The following is a 24303-nucleotide window of genomic DNA, read 5'->3' as shown; positions in this document are numbered from 1 at the left end:
ATCGATAAGCGTGTACTCAACATGATCGATGCTCATAACAAGCATCGATACTTTACTGTATATTGCGCGCATAATGCATGTTAAATAACATTCGCTCTACATTAGAACATTTTGAACGCAACGAAGATAAAAGACGCTTGAATTGTGTGCAAGAATTTGTGGTAAAAAAAATTATGGAAATAAGCACAGGTAAATACATATAGGGCTTTGTTGTTGTCTTATTGTGTTAGAAATAACCACATTCTATTGAAACTAATACACAGCAACTCAAATTGATGGCGTCCTGCTGCCGCAGGAATCAGCGCCTGCAGGCGCCACCAATACGCCTGTGGCGAAAAAAACACGACGCGCCGTGCAAAAAAAGCTAAATGAACAGAAACTAGATAATGACAGTGTGCTGGAGGATGATGTGTTTATGGCGGCACCGAAAACTCCCACTGCTGCCATCCGTCTGGCCAGTGAGACGCCGCGTCGCAGCGCCCGCAAGAGCGTGCGTCCGGCAATGGACTATGGAGATATTGTGGAAAGGCATCTGATGTGCTCGGCCAGCAAGGACAAAAAGGACCCGACTGCTGTCGAGCAGGAGGAGCACGAAGATCAGCCGGTACAGAAATGGACGGCTGCCGAAGTGGGTCGCCATTCGCGCAAGCGCAATCGCAAAACCAAACGCGTGGGCAACAAAAAGGCAAAAACAGAAGAGGAAAGTGGCGATAGGGAGGAGATTAAAGAACGGGCGGAGCAGCTGGAAGTAACAGTGACTGCCACTGCAGAGCTTGCCAAAGCAGACTCTGTCACAGAAGAAGCAGCCACAGCAGACGCTGCCGCAGCAGAAGCTGTCACAGTGCCGCCACAGCCCAAGGACAATGATGCAACACAATCCCCTGTTGGAATCAATAATAAGTCTCTTAAGGCAACTGCAGCCGAGATTGAGTTGGCACTGTGTCCGGAGATAATTGGAAACGCTGTTGCAGCTGCAGCTGCTCCTATCCAGGAGCCAGATGCTGCAGTTAAGGCACACCAAGCAGTTAGAGTTAGAGCCGTAGATATGGATGAACTGGGCTTGTGCCCGCTGGATGCCGAGGAACCCCTCACCGAGGACGATGAAATGCCCACACTAGTTGTGGACGATGATGATGGCGAGCCCGAGAACGCCTTAAATAGAACCTTTGATGCTGAAGATCAGTCAAGTGTGGATAAAGATATGCCCACATTAAATATTTTTAAACAAAAATCGGACGATAAAGAACCAAAACAACCAGACGTAGACATGAGGAGCCCCTCTTCCAGCAAAGCCTATCGCTTCCCCACACCCTTCAAATGCAAATCCAAGCCGAAATTCCAATTCACAACCAGCCCAACTGCATTCCCATTGACTGCGCAAAGCAACAACAACACCAACAACTTGGAAGTGCCTCCCGCTTCACGACGCAAGCGTTCCAAATCTGTATCCGGACTGAACGAAACCAAGGCCAAGACAGTCTCCTTCTTCAGTCCCATCGAAGTGACCGTTGTCAGTGAAATCGATAAACGCTGGGATGCACTCAACAACAGTCGTAAGTACTGGAAATGGCATTCTATCTCTTTATATAACCGTAAGACCTAGGTTGAAATTTCTACATTAAATACTCATGTGATCTAAGTGTACGCTAAGGCGTCCTATTTTTGGATATTCCGCCCGCTTTTTTGTTTACCATCCGATCGGCTTTACAAAATCTTTGTGCGACCGTGGCTTAGATTTCAATTAAAACTAAAATATTAATGACTAGCTTTCAAAATGAGTTTAAAGCCAATCGTAGATCAATTTAACTGTTATACGTACAGCTTTTGACCTCTTTTTCCCTTTTGCCAAAAGGGAAAAACCTTAAATTCGAGTTTGGGGTCCGCTTAATGAAAAGAAAGAAAAGTTGTACTCAACTTGCAAATTACAATTTTCCAACCTTCGTAAACCCTCAAATCGTTTTTATTTACATCACAAAAGGTAGTTAATCATCAATCAGTCAGTCAATCAATCAATATATGGGGACAAATAGTTTAATATATATTAATATCTGTATATATTTCAATTTCTAAATTACCATATGCTCTTTTCTTCAGACGTCACACAGCGTCGCAAGCGCTCAAAATCCTTGGATGAGAGTCGACATCAAGTCAGCCGAATTCCTAAGCCGAGTAAGCCCAGTAAGCATCATCAGCTAATTGACATAAGATTCTATAAGCTTCTATTCTTCCTTTCCTGCCAGAACAATATCCACCTATAAAGGCCGCAGTGACGCCCAGCAAGCTGAAGGCCCGCACCAAGCTACCCAATTTCGCGGCCATACATCAGAAGCACTTCGAAAAAATGGAGAATCTGGTGGAGCACATAGAGCGCAAGGCGGTGCGCGCCAAGGTGCTGACCAACTCAGCCGTGAAACAGCAACAACAAACAATTGCCTCGGCGCAAAAGTCGGTAGTCAAGAAGCTGGCCCCAGCTGCAGAGCGTTCGCGTGCCTTCAAGAAAATCGATGTGCCCAGCTATACTCTAACGCCCTTGAAGCCGGAGGAGCTGAAGCGGCAAAAGCAACTGCCGACGCCACGTAAAATTGTGGGCGTGGCACAGCCGAAGTCCGTAATACCGATACGCTCTGCCCTGGCGGGCAACAATCCAAAGCCGGCATTCAATTTGTCCACCGCGGTGGCGCCCAAGTTGTTCATTCCGGCTCCAAGCGCGGCGTCCGGCCAAAATTTAAAAACCGGGGAATCGAAGCTAAATAAACTGGAGTCACGTCGCCAGCGGCACATGGAGATGTTTAAGGGGCGCAACGTAGTGGAGAAGAGGGGTGAATTTATACGCGGGGTGCGCTCTAATCGACGCTTCGAGCTGCAAATGCAACATCGTCGCCAGTTGGACGAGAACACGGGTTGATTATTGTCCAAATTTCATTTATTCATATTTTATAGTCTTTTATTAATAACTGTTTGTATTCGCTTTTATCCTGTTCAATTGAATAAAATAATCTATTTAATCCGGGCTAGGCGTTAAGTATTTACGACCAAAACCCAATGACTAAAAATGAAGGTCTTAAACATTTTCAAGTGCAGTTCAACAATACATTACAATAAATCTGTTCAAAACTTAACGTATTTGCAGTCCACTTCAAACGATGTATAGACACCGCACATAAAATTCACCACACCTATCGATAACTTTGATAGCAGCCCAACCTTATAATCGTTTGTTAGAAGCGCAAAATCGAGCAATCATGTAAACATGTTGCCAAGCGACGCGCTGTGCGTCAACGCCACATTGTTGTGCAACATTGGGTTTGTTATTGTGAAGATCGTTGTCGTAGCGTGCGGTCGGTGAATCGGGATTGCGCGCCGTTTGTTGTTTTATCATTACCGTTATTAATTCGCAAAATTGAAAAAAAAAACAGCCCAACGCGCGTTATTTATTGTTGTTTTGTGTGTGTGCCAAATCGAAATTGGAGTTTTATCAAAATAATCTAATTTATTGCTGCAAAGAAGGTACGCAGTGCAAATAAACAATAATACGAGCAACAATAATAATAAACAAACGCAGCAATTTTGCCGCTTGTTTTGTTGTTCTTCCTGCCGGATATTAAAAACGCTTCTTAGCTTTATGCGTTTGTGTGTGCATTGTTAATGGACTTTTTGTTGGCGTAATGCATAAATATTTGGAAAAACTCGTTTCGTGTGGGAATACAGCACACACACATATGCATATTGCTGGCCTTTGTCGCTTTTTTTCGCATTAAATACGCTTCCAGTCGCATCTTTCGCATATTCCAAAAAAAAAGAGACTCTTCATAGTGAAAGCGAGAGCGAGATAGGGCGATCGCACCATATGTGCCGGGAGTAGCAGCAGCAGTAACATTTTGCATTGACATTTATGAGCGGCGCTAACGGCGCTTTACACATGCTTGTATATCCGCGTTTGTGTGTGTGGACATTCATATGCGCACGAATCATTCACAGTTTGAATGCGTCTTCAATTCGTGCATGTGTGAGTATGCGCGTGTGTCGCCCTTCTTGGGCGTTTCGCCGGGCGTTTTTGTGGGCTCGCGCAGGTAGCGGCAATTGGTTTACCGTTTATGCGTGTATTGTTTACTGTGGGCTCTGCTTTAACACGCTTTTCATTGTGGAAATTTGTGCGTATTTCCGCGCATGCCCAACAGCCTATGGGAATTTGTAATGGAAATAAACGCGCAAGCACACACAATCGCATGCGTGAATACACACACACACATACGCCTTTTCACATGTTGCACTTTTAATTGATTTGCTGACGCGCCCGCGCGTAAGTCCAAGCAGCCGTAGCAGCAGCTGTTGGAAATGTGTGGAAGAATTTCCGTTAATCCATTTACTTCCAATGCTCAATTTTGAATAGTCCATTAAATGTTTGCATATTGGATTATTTTTTTTCTGTAATATTCTGATTTTATATTTCCTTTAAAAGTAGTGCAGTGATACCTCGATAATGCAAACTTACCGTTGTAAAAAAGCAGATAAAAAAGTATAGGTCATTCTGTACTATAACTGTATATGCGTAGTTACATTTAAAATTTACTTTAAATAATGTAATAGGTATTTAACAATTTAAGTATTTAATGGGAAGGATTCCTATTTCCGGAAAGACTTAATTTTCATTTCCAAGTAATTTTTTTTTGTAATATGACACAGGGGAGGCCCGAAAATGTAAATTTTTGAATAGAAATAGAATCAGAGTTTTCAATGAATGGGATTTTCCTAGAACCAGAAATGTTTTTTAAGACATTTGTTGTCTTTTAGATATTTTGGATATACCTATGTAAAAATAGTTGCATTTATTATAGGTATAACCCTTTAGATATTCCAAATATATCCACCCTTATAGCTCCATAATTTAACTATCATTTGATTGTAATTTGGTTTCTTATATGTATATACATTTTGACTATTTAGATATACTTGGGAGGCAGTACTCTTGACGGCTTTAGAAACATACAATCTCTGAAATATATGCATAAAAGCCTACTAAACCCTGCGCTTTCCCTTTCTTATCTTTGCAGTGTCGAAAAGTAAACCGAATCCCCGTAAAAAAAGCAGCAAAAACAACACGTAAATCGAGTCTCGCTAATTGGTGACATAATTTTTCATAACTGGCAAAAGAAATATAAAAAAAAAGCCGACACATAATTGAATTTTAGCTCTGGTCAAGTACCGAGCGCGACTTGAACTAATTTGATGTGACGAGGTTTAATTTTTGTGTTATTTTTTGCGCGCTTTGTGCCGTTAATTGAGGCCACTTCACTAAATAATTCAAATAGCAATTTATGTCTAGCCGTGTGTCCACTGTACTTGTCTCTCACAATGTGGACCAGAAAAGCCGCTGAATGTGAAATGTGCCGCCACGTTTGCTGGCAAATGTGCGTCTTGTTGTCGTTCATGTTGTTGGGGGCGGCATTGGGTGCCACGCCCTTTGCCAAGGAATATCGGAGCGCGGGTCTGTTTAAAGGCAACACGCTAATCGATATGGAATTGGATGCAGCCACAACACTGGACATGGGCGTCGAGAAGCTATCGAGCAGCAGCGGAGTAGTTGGAGAAGTATCAAGTTCGGGTGCGGATAATATCCTGGGCTTCAAGGCGGAATCTTCGGTGGTGTTGCCGGGCGTGCAGCTTAATGCAGGTGAGTGAATGTGGCTAATGTTAAAGTGATGCATAATGTTTATGTTAAAGTTCATGTTCAGGGCAATGTTTATAGTAATGTTAATTGGAATGACAATTTTAAGACTAGGAAGATGCTGTTGTCATTAATGTTAATGTTAAAGTAAAGCAAACCGTTAATGTTTAGGTGGATGCTAAAGGCTACTTTAATGTTGATGCAAACATTTCTGTTAATGCGAATGTTATTGGTAATGTTCATGTTATGTTTAAGCAAAGCATACCGTTAATGTTAAGGTGCATGCTAAAAGCTACTTTAATTTAAATGCAAACATTTATGATAATGCGCATGTATTGTTAATGTTCATAGTTATGGTAGTATTAGTAACTTGTGCTGTTGTTGCTTACATCTTTTGCTTGAAATGAGGTGAACTATGAGAATCGCTAAAGGACAATCGCAATGTGTTGAAAACTCGTTAAACTGTTAATAGCTTAAAATCTTAGCTTAAAAAACCAGGCTTTAACATATTTTCTCCAATTTATAAAAATTGGGTTGACTCAACAAGATCTTAAGCAGGATCTCGTTAAAAAGTTATTTTGTATATATCATATCATCTAAAACAAAGGGTACAAAATATCACCTCGAAATGTCGCTTACTCACCAGGTAATCAGCTGCCAACGAAAAAAAGTTAACATTTAATCGTGGCACAATTCCGAAAGCCCAAAATTTACGTCCGTAAGCGTCAAAGTGCTGCACAGCTATAATTTTGTACAAAAATATGAAGAGACAGATAGAGGCTGAGTGTGAAAGAGAGGGAGGGAGAGAGAGGGTGTAAATTAGTGAGTGAGGCAGCAAGATGACGAAAGTACTTTCATTTTCACGCTCATAAATGGGGCCTCGCGCATAAAGCCCGAAAATGTTGTCATAAAAAGCGACGTAAGTTAAGCCGCTTAAATGACATTTAAATAAATAAGAGACGTGCGGCGGGGCGGACGGTAAAGAATAGGCCAAAGACTCATGTAGAAAGGTAAAAACAAAAACAAACCTAGGCACCCTTTCACTGAACAGGAGCGCTGAAGCGTTTTCTTTGTCTGCGGCCACAGGAAGTTGGCACTTTGGTTCCGAGTTCCAAAAAAAAAAACCTTATAAATCCCGAGAGAGACGACTCGGTCAGAGACAACAATCGGGACCAGCACACGTCTGGCTGTGATTACACTTTAATCTCGTTATAATGAGGCAACAGAATTTCAAGCAGCGGATGTGCCGAGCGTGCCGCAGTCTCGAAAGCGTTAAGCTGCGGTTGACATCCTGGATGCCCCAGCTGGGCACCAGCCCAGCCCAGCCCAAGCCAGCCAACCATCGCTCAAGTGGAGGCCCAGAGCTATTGAGTTACCAGAAGAGAGTCCACGTTGAGGGAGAATGGAAACAAAAGACACAGATAAAAAATGAAAAGAAATAAAAACAACACACACGGAAAACTGAAAAAGAGCAGACAACAAATGCACTTGTTGGGGGCAATTTTTTGAAATATGATGCCACGCCAAGGCGCAGGTCATAAACAACCGAAAGACAGCCGAACAACCCGAACGAGACGGCAAAGTGTTGTAAGATAAGGTTAGATAAGCGCCGGCCCCGTATACCTGAGACACACAAATTTTGAATGGCCCAAGATCAGAGCTGGAGCTGGACTTGGAAGCGTTTCCTCGGGCCCATTCGAGTGCGGCACAGCTCAAAGCATACAAAAAACGAGCTGAAATTGATAAGAAGTCCATGAATGGAAGTGCTATTTGAAGAACAGAGTGTGGAAAATTTGTTGCAGTGTATTGGGTATATTCACAAATATTTTCATATATATGAGAAAAGAGTTAAGTGAAGTGGGAAATATATTTCCTAATAACCAAGAGAAACATAATACGAATATAGTTTGAAACAAGGCAGAAAAGTCATTTAAATTAGTTTATGTGAGTACGCCTCACTTAGACCGAAATGAGTCCATTGTGGTGCCACAGCGGACTGACCAACCTCCGGTTTTCCTAGAGACCAAAGGAAGAATAGAAAAGGATGAAGCTAAAAAACGAATGAAGCATAAAATGAGTTTGGGTCTTTGGTTGGGAGATCTAATAGATCCACAAGGAAATAGGTTCCAAGGAAACTGAATCTAGTTTTGCATAGAGCTGGGCAAATGCAGACGAGATATTCATCTGTCCTTTCCTCTTCCTCATCGCAATAATTGCTGCAGAAGTCGTTTTGAGGGGTTAAGAGTCCAGTAATGGCTCGGTCGAGTGCTGCCTTTCGGCCTTTATAGCCAATTAAACTTTTCAGCACTCGACCGAGCCATTACTAGGAGGAATTATATATATGTATAAATAAAATGTACCCTATGATATTTAATTGAACTCAGCATTAAGTTAACATTACCTTTAACATTTGCAGTAACAATAGCTTTAAATTAAACATTAGTAGTAAGCAGTTGACAAAATATGAAAGCCAGATTCATCTTAACAAAATCACAAATAATTCTGTGGATTTGACAATAAAGGTAAACCAGCAACATTAACATCACTTTTAACATTACAAATAACATGAGCTTTAAATTGAACATTAATGTTTATATTAAAATTTCATATTAAGAGTGTCAATTTATAATGCTAGAGTGTCTAACACTCTTAACACTCTATTATCATAAAATGGTTTAGTCAGACTGGTTAACTTTAATTAAGTTTAGGCACAGGAGATAATCTCTGTTACCACAGGAATGTTGCTCGAAGAATTTCCGTTTGGGCAATGCTATTCGCTATAAAATCCAATCGTTGGAATAGTTTAGCAAAAAAAAAAAATTCAATGCTCTTGAAGTCAGCATTTGGCCGAATGCAGAGTTAAATTTTCGTCTCTACCTGAGCCCCGATAAATGCTCTCTTTGGTAATTTTCTTGTTTTTTTGGGGCAGATCCGGCATCAGGCAGCAGAAACCATAAAAATGTCTGCAAGGCACGCAAACTTTGGCCCTGGCGGGGACCTGTTTTTGGGATGGCATTCGCTCGGGCTGGGGTACAGTACGCAGGAGTCGCCAACAGATCTTAGCAGGAGGCTGTTGTCTGAGCTCTGAGCTGTGAGCCCTGGTCTCTGGCACTTCAACTCTTCAGAGGCAGCGGCATTTACTTGTATATGCATTTAGATACGTTGAAAGATACTTGGAACTTGTATCTGAGGATGGTTGTGTGTGTGTGCGAATATACATGTGTGTGTGTGTGTGTGTGTGTGTGTGCGTCTATGGCAAACAAAGACAGCCGACAATCGTAAAAACTAAACGACGGGAGTATTTATGACGTTCAGTTTAAACAGTTTATACGGCAGTCTCCCAGTGAGTCTTGTATATGTGTGTGTGTGTGTGTATGTGTATGTGTTGTCTGTGTGTGGATCAAGTGCTAAAGTCAGCGACGAGCGTTCTTTACATTAGATAAGAACCAAGGCTTCCAGCACTTGCACAGGGCATGCAAATGCAAATTCAGATAAAAACAAGTGTAAGAGTATGCACGACTAAGTGATACCCTCTATACAGCTCTTGAGCTGGCGTAAAGTTAATAATAATATATATTGACATACAGAATACGTATACCTACACATGCTCCAATTTATTTCCTTCGCTTTACATCATAGAAAATAAAAAAGGTTCTTGAAGAACTTTAATGCTAACTGTCCGATTGATCTGACATTTTCTGAGCTTAAAGATGACATACCAAGAATTATAGCTATATCTCACATACTTCTGTGCAATTTTGGAAGATGGTGGTAAAGGTTTATAACTGGGGAGATATACTTCATTTGTTTATGCTATATGGAAATATATGGAACTTTGGTGTCCCTACCTTAGACAATCTCTGAGGTCTGCTCAGAAAGTTTTTGCTGCATACCGATATTTATCGATTCTGTGAAAACGGGGAGATGTTTAGAAAAGGTCGTTATCGAAGAAAGTTCTGCGTGTAGTAGACGAAAGCTTTGTGGAATTGACAATGTTTCTTGCTGCTTGTGACATACATTTGCACAAGTTAATTATAGCCCTTTCAACCATTCTATGCGTATAGGGTATTTGAAAAAATCACATCACACAGCTACAAAAGGCCGTTCAAATAAATCAAGTCGGCGCGTCTGTCAGTTACTGCGTCAAAGAGTCAGTCAGTCGCTCAGGTAGCGAATCGAGAACAGCATTGAACTGCCAGCGTAAAGTGCGAAATATCCCACAGTGCAGCAGCAGCACATACACACACACACACACACACACACTCGCACATCAACAGATGCGTTCGTCGTTAACGCTGGCACGCTAATTTGACGAAAGCCCATTTCATGGCGTTTTTCCACATTTCATGCCTGGCGATTCGGCACGCCATGACCACATGCAGCATCCAGCTAGCATCCATCGTGCAACATGCAGCGTGCACCTTGCTGCATCTACATATATCTAGGCATTCACGTATCTGCGTATCTTACAGGTAGTTTTTAACACTCTGCCTCGTCACAACTCATGCTGCTTGCATGATGTGTTCCTAGCATTTTGTTTACACCTTTGCGAAAAAGTCAAAAAAAAAAGAAGAAGAAAACACAAAATAGCAGCGAAGAAGAAAATACGGTTTTCCGTTTCTTTAGCCCATTTCCAAGTAGACTCCTTCGGACAGTCCAATGCAGAAGTTTTGCTTGCCGTGTTTATTTTAGCAGCCATTTGTTGTGGCAATTTATTTATTTTCAATTTTACATACTGGCTGGAAATTGGGCAAGACCATTCTTTATATACATTAAATATAGTATATATATATGTAAACATATTGATTTGTATACATATTTGAGCCCTTTTGCGCCCTGTTCCATTGTTTATATTTGTTGAGTTTGTATGAACTTTGCCGCTTTGTTGTTTACAACATAGTTCAGATCTAATGTCAGCTGTTCGCCGCCAGCCAAAAGCCAAAAGCTTCGTAGAAAAATCCATAACATTCTCAAAATCAAAGCGATTTATGTGTAAAGTTTAAAAGCGCTTCTTCTAATCTTTAAGTTCTGGAAACTAAGGTATTTGCCCTTTGGATTGATTCTGCACTACGATTTTATTCATATTGAAAATTAAAATATCACAGTCACTTTGAACACAACAATAACTTCAAACCTTTGTCCAATCGGTTATTGGAACCTTGATTTTAGAAGACACAGTGTTAGAAGAACAGAGAGCTTTTATTATATAACATAAAACTCTAACCTCCCCTAATTATCTTTCCTAGAAACTCAAAAATGTATTTTTCTTATCGACTACCAGGATGAAAAGAAGTTTTTGAACAGGTCCAATTAAAAAAACATGCAGGAAATTACAATAAGGCTTACTTGTTAAGTTTCACACTTCCTTAGTTAACGCTCCTTCTAAACTTTAAACACTTGTACATTTCTTAAATCTAGACCGCTTAAGTTTATAAGATAATGCGTGTTACCCTTTTTGTCCCAACATATTTCACTTTATCTAAATTGTGGTAAATGGAAATTGTAGTTATTTTCATGGATTGCACACTTCATGTCTGGTTTGAGCACCACTGTGCATCATCATCCATCGTTTTATTGAATTCAAATTGAACTTTCTATCCAGCTAAGCAAATGGGCAAATTTACTGATTTTATCAAGGTAACAACGGTGCATTGAGCATTGTTTGGTTAGCTGCGGCACAAGACAAGCTACAAACTAACTACATGCCAGGTATGCCACAGACAATGGCAAGTGCAACAATTTGAGGCTACAAGCGAGCCACCTACTTCGCCAAGCCGCCCCCGCAGGGTCCATCGAAGTCGCAGTCCGAGTCTGAGTTGGGGGGAGGCGATTTAATGTAAACCCCATAAACAGGTGTCTGCCAATGTATTTACATTTTGAAAAGCAACTAACGGCTGTTTATTTTTTTCTTTGCGGCTTGTTGCCGTTAACGCAGCCCCCCAATCCCCTCCTCGCTGCTGCCACAACGTTTCATGTCACCCACACACACACAGCACAAAGCGATTCGTTAAGACAAAAAACAAACTTTCAGCTAGAAAGTGCCAAATAAAAAGAAAAAAAAGTGAATGTTAAACAAGAAAAATACGATAAAGATAAAAGATGTAACCACGCATTGTATGCAACTAACAAACCCCAAAAAAAAGTAACAACTTAGAGTGCGCTAGTCAAGCGTACCCGACTAGAAGATACTCTGCAACTATATACATTCCAGCTTTTTTTGATGCATTCTTTTCGCAAAGAATGTACTTCTTCTCTCCATAGCTTTATGTTATAGAAAATGCATTCTTGTGTAACTTCAGTGTTTATACTGCGATTATTGTAAGATCTTTACGACTTAAAGAATGTTCAAAAATGTGCGTATATACTAAAAATCACGCCTATAACTCTTATATTTTTCGACGGATTGGTGGAGGTACCCAATAAGTAATATATTTGTTATCTGAGTATACTTTAAGTTAGCTCTTAAAATCGCGAAAAGGTGCTTAGAAAAACGTTGCTAAAGTTTATATTAATTAACTTTAGCTACAATGGGATAAGTTAAGGATAATTTTAATACCAAGTTGAATAAAAACATGGATTATAAGAACATATATCCAAATTTAAAAATCTAGCTCTTTCCCGCATACTACCTGTTACAAATATTTGCACAAAACCATCATACCCTTTTAATGTTAACAGGGTATACAAATCAATTTTGGTTGTAGCCCTGTCAGCAGAATTTCTGCGTGGGCGAATGCCGAGAATATGAGAAATGTAAAATTCTCCATAAAATTTGACTATGCTGTGTGTTTTTTTTTTTCGTAACCAAAACATAAATTAAAGAGCTGGCAATAAATTCTGAAATGCGGCGCAGTTTTGAGATACATTTGAAACTTGTTCGGGATGCGGGCGCTGCAGATGCCGATGCAGATGCAGATGTCGAAGTCGATGTAGATAAAGCTCATGTGCATCGGCTGCATAATAAATAACAAGCGGAGGAAAAAAAATTAAGAGCATTATTGTTAGCTCATTATAGTTCTGACTGACGGATTGACGAACTGACAAACTGACGCACAGACTGACGTCCCACATGCAGCGCCTAATTGAAATAGAAATCACAGCCGAGCTGCAACGGCCATAAACACACGCGCAGATGTTTCATTTCATGATTTGACTTATGTTCTCGCCGTCCCATTCGCTCACTCATTTCCTGTCTCACTCTTGTGTTTGGGGAGCTGACATTTGAACTTCTGGCGCGCAACCGCAACATGCGGCTTTGGAGGCTTCTTCGAGCATTTGTTATTCCAGCGAATAACAACAGATTTTTTTTCCTCTATTTTATACAATGACCCAGAAATTGGACTTTCTTTTTTAGCTCTTTTGGCATCTGCTTTACTTCTTGGTAGCGTAAATATATTCCTAAACATATTGGAATATTGAATTAATCAGAAAATATTATAGTAGTCACTCGCAAATTAGAACGTTGTCTTGGCAATCGTAAAGCGAATACTATTACTATTGAAAAAGGTAATACGGGTGCGATGGTCTTGTGTATGTAACAGGGAGAAGGAAGCATCTCCTACACCTTAAGTTTATATACTCTTCGTCAGCATCGATAGCCGAGTCGATCTGACCAAGTCCGTCTGCTCGTCATTCCGTCCGCCAGTCAGTCCGTCTGCCCGTCCGTCCGTATTTATGAACGCAAGGATCTCAGAACCTATAAGAGCTAAAGACTTGAAATTTTGAACTAAGGACCCTCCCCTAGTTCCCCTTTTAGTTGTTTTTTTTTTGGTAAAGCTTTAATGAAAATGTATTCTTATTTTATATATGAGACCCGTTTAAAATCAATGATTCTTATAGAAAAAATACGCTCAAGTTTATGATCTTATTAAAAATGCCTATATATTTTAAAGTTTTAAAGAAGTGAAAAATGTGTAATAATAATAAATAAAACAAATAAAATAAAGCGCTTAAAAGAGAAAGAATGTAAATATATGTACTTTAAAATACAAAGTTTTAAATTTGCTTGTCTAGTGCATTAAATGTTTTTATTTCTGAATAATTTTAAGTCTGTTTGGTAGATCTAGACGGTGAGTCTTCATTATGTGCGAATTTCCCAACTGTTGTCTGGAAGATTTATCGCCAGGTGGTTTTTATCTTCCTTAGTGGACTAACTGCAAAACTTAACTTATAAAAGACTCGTTTTCTACATTGTAAAGCACAGAAAAAAGTGTTTGTGAATTCTAGAAAATTTTAATTCATATAAAATATAAATTTCTGAAAAATGCAATTACCAAATGATGCGATTATTATCTAAACGAAATTAAAGCTTTCTGTTAGGTTTTTATTGAAGCATATTCAAATGCAACTGCATTTCGCTTAGGCCGCATTCTCTCTTCCCCACCTGCTGTACTGCTGGGGGCACTCCTTGAAATTTGCATGTCAGCTCTTTGGGCGCCATTACTTAGCGCCCATGCGGAAATCAAAGTCAAAGCCGCAATTACCCGACATCAAAAAAGTATAAAAATAAGGAAAACATAAAAAAAAAATAAAAATCAAAATTCAAAAAAGCATTTTGTAGCAGTTGAATAGTTTATTTCGAAAATTGCTTCCGCGCTGCACAATTTGTCACGGCAACACCTTTGGGGCGCGATCAAACGGTACGAACTACACCTCCAACTCAAGCAGTTGCAGCTGCTGCCGCCCTCAGCCCTCCCTGTCGACGCTCCTCGCATAAATGCGCAGCGGTGCGAAATATTAACCTGACTGTGGACCCCGATAAATGATCAAAAAGCTAAAGCCGACGACGACATAGCCAATAAACAGTCAATTATAGCGCACACACACACACACGCACACATAGGAAAATACAGACACAAGTGCATAAAATTAAATGCTACTTGGGCTTGCGGCGCTCCATCAGTCAATCAATCAATCATTCAGTCAATTCTACAGCTTCGAGCAGCTCAGCAGCTGAGCTAAGCAGCATTACAAATTACGCAAATGTTGCCAGCAGCAGGTTTACAACAATAACAACAAATTTGCATTTCCATTGCGTTTCCATACTATTATTATTGTTGTTGTTGTTGCTATATCACCTTGTTGTCTAATGCTCGGGCTGCGGCGCGACGGCCGGCCTGTTAATTTATGGCAATTTAATGAAAATTGCCCGTTTCGCTGCGGCCTCAGCCTCCCTGCCAGGAGGTGTTCCCAGGCGCCTTTGCTGTTTGCTCATCAACTGTCCATATATACTCTGTACGCAAGCGGATTAAGCGGGCATATTCACAGCCTACCATTTTAAATACCGAGAAATGGTCTTTGAAACGATATGCAGACGTAATTTTGTTAAACTCGTCCTCAGTTATTTTTATAACGTTTTTATAAAAAACCTCAATCTTGATTTAGGTGTCTTAGCGTCGGACTAACACGCTGCATTGGAAATTATTAATTATAGAATTAAAAAGAACGAAAATAATAGAAAAATGAATTTCTTCTTTCAACACAAAATTAAATTTTGTGGTAATTTTCAGATTTATTTAAAGTATTTGATTTATAAAAAAAGGGCAAAAAAAAACGTTTCTATTAGCAAATAAAGTTCACAAAATGCGGCAGGTGGCCGTTAAAAATTTATGAACTATTTAAAATTATTTAAAATTTTATGTTTTTAAAAAGTGGGTTTCTTTTAACAAATAAAGTTTTCGTGGCATATGTAAAGCTTAGATTTTCTTAGAGCTCTCCTTCAAACAGCTTACAGGGTATGCAGTTAGTCTCGTAAGCTTTTCTTGCCACATAATGCGACTCTGCTGCTTATCATCATTAGACATCATCAGGGAACGCAGGGGAAACGTGCAGCCGACGGCTGCACATCAGACTTTTGTCCAACTCATTGGCTACCGGAATTACAACAAAAACTTTGGCAGCCGTTTTATTTATTTATGCAATATATACTATGTATAATATATATAAGATGGAAACATTGTTAATATGTGAACTAAGCCGCTTACAAGGCAAAAGCGTCGCCGCTTTTCTTGCATTCCACAAGCGCTTGTCGCAATATTTTGATTGGCTTTATTTATTTTTTTTAATAGCGCAACATTATAAATTCCCCAAATATTTGGCTATAAAACTTGGGCAGGCTTAAGAAAAAATTTTCTTTCAATTAAATGGTAGACGCTTAAAAAATGTTTCCCAATATTTATACGATTTTTTTGTTGTTAATTTAAGTGTATGTTGGCGCCTTGAATAAAAAAAGTCCTCAACTTTGTCGCGACATTTAGTTTTTTTCTTGACTGCTTTGCGGGATTAAAATTTACATGTGGGTCCATGCGGTTAATGGGGCATCCATGCTGACAACGGCATTAAAAATTAGTTAACTTTTTAGTTGAGGGCGTGTGTGTGTGTGGATCATCAAATTGTCAAGTCATCAAGTGCTGCTATAAAATGGTTATTTTTATGGCCAGCAAATCGTTGGAAAAATGTCTATGTAATTGAATGTTGCAGAGATTTATCGAAATGTCAACGCATTTCGGTTTTCCACAAATGAAAATGACTCGTAAAAATAAAATAAAACATTTCCAACAGCTTTGAAACGGTACTTGCTCTTTACATGAAGAATTTGCTTCGATTGAACGTGGAAGCGGGTATTATTGTTTTATGCAGCTGTATGTTACAGGAAATTAATGCATATTTAGTTGTATTTTTTATTTACCTATTTCACTTCATTATTAGTCGCGAAACGTCTTCTTTCTTTTTGAACTATCGACAGACTGACTCCACAGCCTCTTTTTCCTTTCGATCTTATTTCTTCTTATCGATACCTACTTATCATTAAAATATATAGCAACCCTATAAAATAGACATAGCAGAGATAGAGCTGCCCATGATGGCCTTATCCTATTACATATACAATGTAAGTTCGTCTATCTATAAGAACTCATCAATTCGACAGACTATAAAAGCCACAACATGTAATTTTGATTATATCTATACCAGCTCAAGTTGATTACAAATTATCGATAACTCCTCAATATTGATTAATTTATCTTCGAAAAACAAGAGCTATATACTCTTTATTTAAAATGTGGGTATACACATCCCCCGAGGCGTACCTGTTAGTTTTGGTATACGTCCACAATTGTATGGCTACCATGAGATCTATTAATTTCGTAGCAATTCGACAGTAAATGAAAATCATATTTCAGAATCAATTTTACAGGTGTAAAGCAGGGGGAACAATTAATAAAAATGTTTCTAGGTGGAAGCAGTTTGGTTTAAAACAAGAAAATGTTTGGAAAACAATAAAATTATTCATGTGTAAATTTCTGTATATATATAATGTGTATTTCAACAGCTCGGAATTGGGTACAGGGTATCTGTTAGTCGGGCTTTAATTGTGTGAGTATGTGTGACTACCTGCTTGTAAGTATGGGATGTGCGGCATTGCTAGTCGAGCACACTTAAATGCTTACTTTATTTAACGACATAAAATAAGCCTATTAGTCAGCTTTTTCATACCACTTAACAGTTGAGGAAATTTTGTTGCCGTCTTCACGCGAGCTTATCAACATGCATCGAATCGGATATTATTCCCTGCGAGGAACAGATAATATCCAAATTGATTTCAAGCTGGGCAGATGGAACAGCTATGATATGAGTTGGTAGGGGGTTGCTTGTTATATATCGTTTATGGCTGGCGTCTAATTTATGCCACTTTTTTCACAACACAAACACGGTACCGTTATCACGTTTCTAACGGCACTCAAGAAGACCTTCATGTCTACCCCCACCAAAACTGTCTTTGCATATGCTTAAACCTCGGAACAGGTGAACGAACCGTTCAACGTCTTCGATGACTTTTCGAAATGACCATTTTTTTTTTATTATTTTATTTCTGTTGTTGTTGGTTTTGGCCACTTGTCTTTGGACAGGCCACAATCAAATGTTATTTATGAAATATTATTTAATTTATGCACAAGCTCTTGTCTTTGTGGCCTCTGATTTTCGATCGCCGATCAATTAGCTAATGATGCAGCAAACACAAGTGGACGCAAATTACATATAGTATATACATATAAATAGTATCTGCCAAAAGGCCTGAAAATGGAGATGGCAACTGCCAGTTAAGCAGACAGACGGTCGCTTTCATAATTAACACACACTTTGCGATGCGAAACAGCCATTCGATTCCCTTTGAAATTCTATTGCGCATATTCTAAAAATGAAAAAAAAAAACTTATAGCCGCACAAACTTTCACCCAAAACACACACAATTAAGGCACCAAATGTTGACTTGACGTTTCCATCCCACGAGAATTTATAAGCGTGCCGTTCTGCTGATCTTTCGATCTGCCCGCCTGCCTGCTGCCCCGCCTTAATCCGCTGCCACAAAAAAGAACAAAAGTGTTAAAATGAACATTTCATTTTCGACAAAATGTGTTCACATTCAACTTACAAGCTAATTAGCCACAGCCACACACACATATACACACGCACAACATAAACGAGCAGGGAAAATAATGTCTAGAACATGAAAACATAAGAAGAAAGCAAGGCGAAAGCCGCAAGGCAACGAGGGTGGCTTTAGAAGTATTTAATATGCGAATGCAGAAAAGCAGAAATTAGTTATGATATAATTTGTAAAGGAATTAAATATATGGGAATTATATATTACAAGTCTTTTGTTTTGGATTTAAAAAAATATATTTTAAGCCTTACCCTAAACTAATCTTTTATTTCTATATTTGCATCTTCCCTGAAACAAAATTAAATTTTCAACCTAGGTAGCTAAAAAACAGAATTTTAATAATCATTTAATACGTAATAACGGCTTCAAAACCTATTTCTGAATTATTATTATTAAATTAACAAAATAATTATAAATATAAACATAACATATAGAAATTAAAAATATATATGTACATATTTGAATAACAGAAGCAAGTTAAGTACATGGAAATTCCCAAATTAGATTAAGTAATTTTTATTATCATGCTTAATGTTTGCTCTCTCTAATTATGAACACATTTCTGAAATTTCTCGAGTAAATAAAAAAAATGTATACATATGTAGGACTGGCCACGTTGCCAGATAGAGATATCGACGAGAGCCTGTAGCGGGCGATTAAATGTTAGACGTCTTTTATGTAACAGAAATGATGGTAACAGATACGATAATAGGGATGAGAGTTGGATTCGAGATTCAGAAGTAAAGATGTGCGTGGGATCTGGTTATCCCTTAATTCATATTTTGAGCCAACGGACTATCAAATTCAAAAGCTTATATACTTAACCTTACGCATACTTCTCAGACCACCCTCTCTCTTTACAGCTGTCGCCACAGATACACATGTATCTGTGAGTTTGTTGTACCGCATGTTTTATAGATACGTAAGTATCTAAGCGTAGCATGTCGCGCGCGCGCGCTCTGCTTGTCGACAACGGCGTTCGTCAAAGTTCGACACGGGCGATCACCCCTTAAAGTTGTACGCTCGACTTCTCCAATGAAATTCATGTATCATTTAATGTGTGTGTGTATGTGTGTAGGTAAAGCATTGGAGCCGCCAGAGCGATCCGCGATCAGTGATCAGTCATGGCTATCCGTATGGAAGCTTTCTCGTTGCGAGAGATCACATGGCATTTACCATTCGCTCGTTCGTACGTTCTTGAGTTTTGTCACGAGGTAAAGTGCGAATGAACAAGTTCCATGCAAGTCCAAGCTACATAAATCTTTCACTTGGCATATGCCAGATTAATAGCGGTTGATCTATATTTAGGCTCAATCGAAAAACAATTTCCCCCAAGATTTTTTTGGGGGTCAAAGACTTGACGCCTTTTTGTGTACTCTACCCATTGAATATGGCTAAAAAAGAGGTATATTGCAGTTGTACAAATGTGTGTTACAGGTAGCAGATGCATACCTCTTCTTTAATTCATATGATCGGCTTCTTTTCGAAGCCGATAAATATCTTTATTCAGTTTATATTTTTTGTTAAGCAGGTTTTGGTATAATACACATATATCACACATATATACTCTTCTCTGTTAAATTTAAGGAAGTATTGAATCCGGAGAATCAAACCCAATAAATGAATAAAACAAGGGCAATGGCAATCCCATAAAAATTATAATTTTTTTATTTCAAACTATCGAGAACACTGCGTTCTTCCGAAATCGATAAAAGTAGATTTGCATTCCCTCAATTCACACATATCAAAACTGTTTGAATTTTTCGATACCTTCCCCTATTGTTGAAAATTATAAGAGATTTTGAGTTGGGAGGAAACAACCCCAAGGAATTGAAAACGGATAATGTAGAAGGAGGCAACCCCATAATGCATATAACTTTCACAGAAATAGTTATCGATTACATTCTCTGTTTTCCCTAAATCGATAAATATCGATTCACTGTGTTGTGCGCATATGTATATCGAGGATTATAAAAGCTAGATCTTCCAAATTTCTTGTATAGTTCACACATATCAAAATTATTTAAATTTTTCGTTGCCTTCCCTTGTTCTCTTTAGAATTGTTTTCCCGCAACACTTTTTCGAGGTCAAAGACTTGACGCCTTTTTTTTTTGTTTGGTGTGTTTTTTTTTAAATGAACCCGCATCCGCTATAGATGTTTTTCACTGCTCTGTACTTAAGAGCAATTACAAATTTGCCGACATTCCTGTGGCAAAACCGAACTAGGTCCACACAAAAGCCCAGCGAAAACTCATTTCGCGCACTCTCTACGGGAAAGTGGCTTAAAGACTTGGCTAACCGCATTGACCATAACGATCATGTGTGCCCGCTGATTGATCGCTCGTGTGCCGCTCCACAAAAAAATTAAAAAAAAAAATGTAATAAAAAACCACAACTGATGTTTCCCCAGCGACACTTTGTGCTTACTTCTGTTTCTGTTTTTTTAAAGTGATTTTTTTTTTACCACTTGGTTTGGTTTTTTTTTAATTCGGTGCGTTGACATTCATTTGCTTTTGACTCTTGTGCTGGCCATGGTCACAGTGCTCGTTCGATACGTATCTTATTATATATATTTGTATCTATATCTGTAGCGTGTGCTCTAAATATAGCGACACAGCACTTGCCACATCGCAACTGGTTGACGTTGACCATGTGCGGGCATTGTGGGCGTGCCGCAGACTCTTAACTATTCACTTAGCGCCTGTCAAAACTTGGGGTCAGCATTAATGCAAATGTCTCACTCGAGATAAACGGATGAGCACAGGTGTTGTTCGTCTTGAGGGCTTATAGATAAGGTTAGGCTATAAAATGGAAAAACATGTTTAACAAATAAATAAAATACATTTTATCAGAGTGCTTTAAATTAATTGCAATAAAATTCCGATTAAAAAGTTATTCAGTGTAGGGTTCTTTTTTATGTTATCTGAGATTTTTTGAGAGAGCTTAATATATATATGAGAAAGAATTTGTGTGCAAGATCTAGTTACGGAAATTTGTATTGAACCTTCTATTTGAATGGGTCTCCACAAAAATATTGTAAATACATATTATGTTTTAGGGATCGAACCCCTGTAAAGGCTAAGTATTTGTATATAATTTTATATTTTGTATATATAGACTAACTTTTATAGATCGTGAACTTTTAAGAACTATGCCGCAACATATTTGTAGCATTAACTAAACCGTTAGCTGGCAAAATAAAACCTGCTGCACAATTAGAGATGAGTTGTTCCCAAATGTTGCTTAGGGCTGCTGGCGGCTGCCTTTGACAAGCTGTGTTGCTTAATGCGCGGGGAATTGGGGGGGGTTAGTCATAAATCACATTAACCGCACTCAAAGCCATATCAAATTTCGCGGCTGTGTGTTGGGTGCTGTTGCCAGTTGGCCAAGTTAATTGATTGGTTGCTGCCGCCTGCCTCGACTTGGCCTCGGACTCAAAGTCAAAGCCGCTGCTGCAAATGCCGCACGCCCGCAAGTGCTGACATTTGTTCAGTGTCACGACTTCACAGACAGCAGACAAAACTGGCAAATGGACACAGAGAGGCAGATGGATTGACAGACGGACAAACGGACAGACAGATAGCCAGAGAGTTAAACAACAAGCGAAGCAGTTTGTTCTGTGTTAGAAGCGCACATTTCGTCGGTTTCTCAGTTAGTCAGTTTGTCAGTTAGTTTGCCAGCTAGTCAGTGGATGCCACTCACGACAACGCCGATGCACAGAACCCAAACCAAGTCGCAGACCAAGTCCGCGACCTAAACCCAACGTTTGGACTTAGATGCAGTGGCTTTCTATCGTGCAGCGCAATGACAGCGTCTAACAAGTTAGAACATTGCAACAAACGGGTGTAAACGACTGCAGAATACTCTGCACACAGTTTAAAGCACGTCGTGCAGTTTCTTCTTTGGGTTGTTACCTACAAAACTACTATACAGAGCCTTTCAAACTGTGAGAAAAATAAATATAGTTTTTGCTAGTTATTTTCGATAAAAGGAAGTCTTAAGCTTAAAAGAAGGACAGAGGCTGGCCGCTCTAAAACTGTAACCGCAAGGCTGTGACTTTCAAGCGGTGACATCAGATAATATAGACATGAGATTCGTTGGCTGGTAACTACAAAACTGTAATATCAATATTTTTGGTTCGGTTTTCTTCAGCTTTGAAGAGGTTGTACAGTCTTTTTTGACTGGCTGGTCACTTAAATTGTAAACGCAATGCCGTGACTTTCAAACTGTGACTTAGGGTGATGTAGCCTTTCGATTTTATAATTCAAAAATATATTCGCCTTAATCTCAATATATGGAAGGTATAGATTTTCGTGATGAGCCCAGCGTCTGGTGGGTTCTTTTCGGACACGATCAAGCCAAGTGTGGAATCTCTACCGTTTATTACCAAATACAAATACACTCGCTTTCACTTTGCGAGCAGAGTATAAAAAAGATGCTGTGCCGACGGGGTTGATGCAGGCAGGGTCGGGCTGCAGCGGCAGCATCCACCCAAAGCATCATCATGGTGTCATTGATCTTTGCTGCTGCAACAGGCGAGCTGCATTGTTCTGAGGGAGTTGGCGGCAACTGTTGCTGCTGCAGCAACGACTGAGGCAACTGTTGCTGCTGTGGCTGCTGCTGTTGCTGTGGCTGCTGCTGTTGCTCCTCGGCTTTATCGGCTCGCTGATCTGCAGCTTGCGGTACTTGCTGGCAGTTCAAGAGTCAGCATCACGTTGTTTGCCGCTGTGTTCTCTGTCCTCTGTCCTCGGCATGCCCTGTGCCACAAGATGTTGCAACTGCCACATAGCCACGCTGCTGCAGTTGCGGCGACTGCAATTTGGATTTTTTTTTTCGAAATTAATTTAACATGAACTCGCAACTAATTTGGAAAGCGTCAGTTGATTTGTGCGCTGCATAAAAATTCATTAAAGAAATGTGCGCCGTAAACATTTTGCGGCGCAATGTTTTTTTGTTGTATTTTTTTTGGCCAATTTCTTTATGGCTTCATATGGCTGGCAGACAGCTGCAAGTTGGCGGCGCTTTAATAGCCCCAACTTGACTCTTTTTCCTCTTCTTGCCTCTGTTTTTTTGGCCAAAACAAGTTTGTGAAACTGGTTCTCACTGTTGGAGACGTTGTTGTTGTTGTTTTTTGTTTTTTGTTTAGCGGCGAACAAGAATTTATTTCTAACTTAAGCAAATGCGACTTTATCGGCAAAAGGCTGGTGAAAAAAAGTACATAAATAAATCGAATTGCACGACTATAAGTTATCCTGTAAGCGGTTTATATATGATGTCTCTGCGCGCCGTTGAAAAGTGATAATTGTGTGTTTGGCCATAAAGTGTTGTGGGGTGAAGGAATATGATATAGATTATACCTGGATGAAAAGGTTAGGGGTATAACCGCTAGTATATGAATTTAATTAATTATGTAAGTTATTTTAGTTAATTCTTATGTATATATATTACAATTTATGGAGCTTTATGTAACCCAATTTTTAGTTTAGCCTATGGAAGTTTTTTTTTTTGCATTTGCATTTGTCTAAATTTAAGTTTGTATTTTATTATTAACAGTATAGGATATAGTTATAAGCAATCAATCTTACCTTGTGTTTCTTTTTAACAACTAACCAGGATCTTCGAGAACTAAGTATAAACTTTATTTTACTATTATAAAATTATTGAATAATTTCGGCGTTGATAGCCAAAACTTCCACAGTCAAGTTCATTCCATGAGAAGACTTTAGTGGCTGCTCTTTAGTCTCCTTTAGAGCCCATGGGTAGTGTTTATATGGGATAAAGCTGAAGAGATATTAACTTGTTGATAAACGCCAGCAGCTTGGACAAGGGCATAGGCCAGCTTTTCGACCAGATTGTTGGACTTGGCTCCAACCACAATTCATGCGAAAATCTTTTGGACTTGTTTTCGGGTGCCCACTGCGGAAGTTTTTCTGAGCTGTTTCTTGGCTACGTGCTGTTGCTCCAAGAGCATTTGGTGTGACAAACGCTTCTGACAGACCATTTCCGCTGCGTGGCATGTTGCGGCCAATTTTGATTGAAGCTACTCTTCGACACACTCACACATACATCAACATGTACAGCTACAAGTGCTGCAACGGGAAAAACCACTTGGAAAAAAAACAAGTGCGCGCGCGCGTAATGAAAAAGCATTTTTCAACGCTTCAATCAACAACTTAATTCAATTAATTGCAAAATG

General features: G+C 39.3%; 2 protein-coding genes and 1 long non-coding RNA gene across 4 annotated transcripts in view; 2 read left to right on the top strand and 1 right to left on the bottom strand.

The window, feature by feature from the left end:
* The first annotated feature begins 19 nt into the window (after window positions 1–19).
* On the top strand, window positions 20–3053 carry Mink (Mitotic spindle and nuclear protein). 2 transcript variants are annotated; one of them, XM_064697261.1, is made up of 4 exons: window positions 20–189; window positions 264–1553; window positions 2095–2178; window positions 2241–3053. In XM_064697261.1, the coding sequence occupies exons 1-4, from the start codon at window positions 78–80 to the stop codon at window positions 2903–2905; spliced, it is 2151 nt and encodes a 716-aa protein (XP_064553331.1). In that variant the 5' UTR covers window positions 20–77; the 3' UTR covers window positions 2906–3053. The 2 variants fall into 2 exon arrangements, with proteins under 2 accessions (XP_064553331.1, XP_064553332.1); XM_064697262.1 differs by having other exon boundaries at window positions 32–189; window positions 2095–2169.
* Window positions 3054–3351: 298 nt separating this feature from the next.
* The window catches only part of T48 (FU domain-containing protein T48), a 50006-nt gene continuing 29054 nt past the window's right edge, over window positions 3352–24303 (top strand). The window contains exons 1-2 of the mRNA XM_064696668.1: window positions 3352–3507; window positions 5052–5671. Coding sequence (XP_064552738.1) covers window positions 5353–5671 — 319 coding nt within the window. The 5' untranslated portion in view covers window positions 3352–3507; window positions 5052–5352. The remainder of the gene's footprint in view (window positions 3508–5051; window positions 5672–24303) is intronic.
* LOC135438372 (uncharacterized) lies at window positions 3428–4919 on the bottom strand. Its single transcript, XR_010437876.1, has 2 exons — window positions 4493–4919; window positions 3428–4435 (listed from the first exon to the last, which is right to left on the bottom strand). It is a non-coding gene; the product is annotated as an uncharacterized LOC135438372 (long non-coding RNA).

The sequence above is a fragment of the Drosophila montana genome, unplaced genomic scaffold, assembly GCF_035044405.1.
Source record: "Drosophila montana isolate Dmon_TW-CO22-7 unplaced genomic scaffold, ASM3504440v1 contig_3848_1, whole genome shotgun sequence".
NCBI classification, from domain to species: domain Eukaryota; kingdom Metazoa; phylum Arthropoda; class Insecta; order Diptera; family Drosophilidae; genus Drosophila; species Drosophila montana.
Note: the sequence above shows the minus strand (reverse complement) of the source record. Positions and strands in the feature narration are given on the sequence as shown.

Bases quoted from the DNA above. Each gene is read 5' to 3' on its own strand.
- Mink (XM_064697261.1), top strand. From the start codon at position 78: ATGTTAAATAACATTCGCTCTACATTAGAACATTTTGAACGCAACGAA. The intron at 190-263 runs GTAAATACATAT...ACTAATACACAG, and splicing joins AATTATGGAAATAAGCACAG to CAACTCAAATTGATGGCGTC. The intron at 2,179-2,240 runs GTAAGCATCATC...CTTTCCTGCCAG, and splicing joins TCCTAAGCCGAGTAAGCCCA to AACAATATCCACCTATAAAG.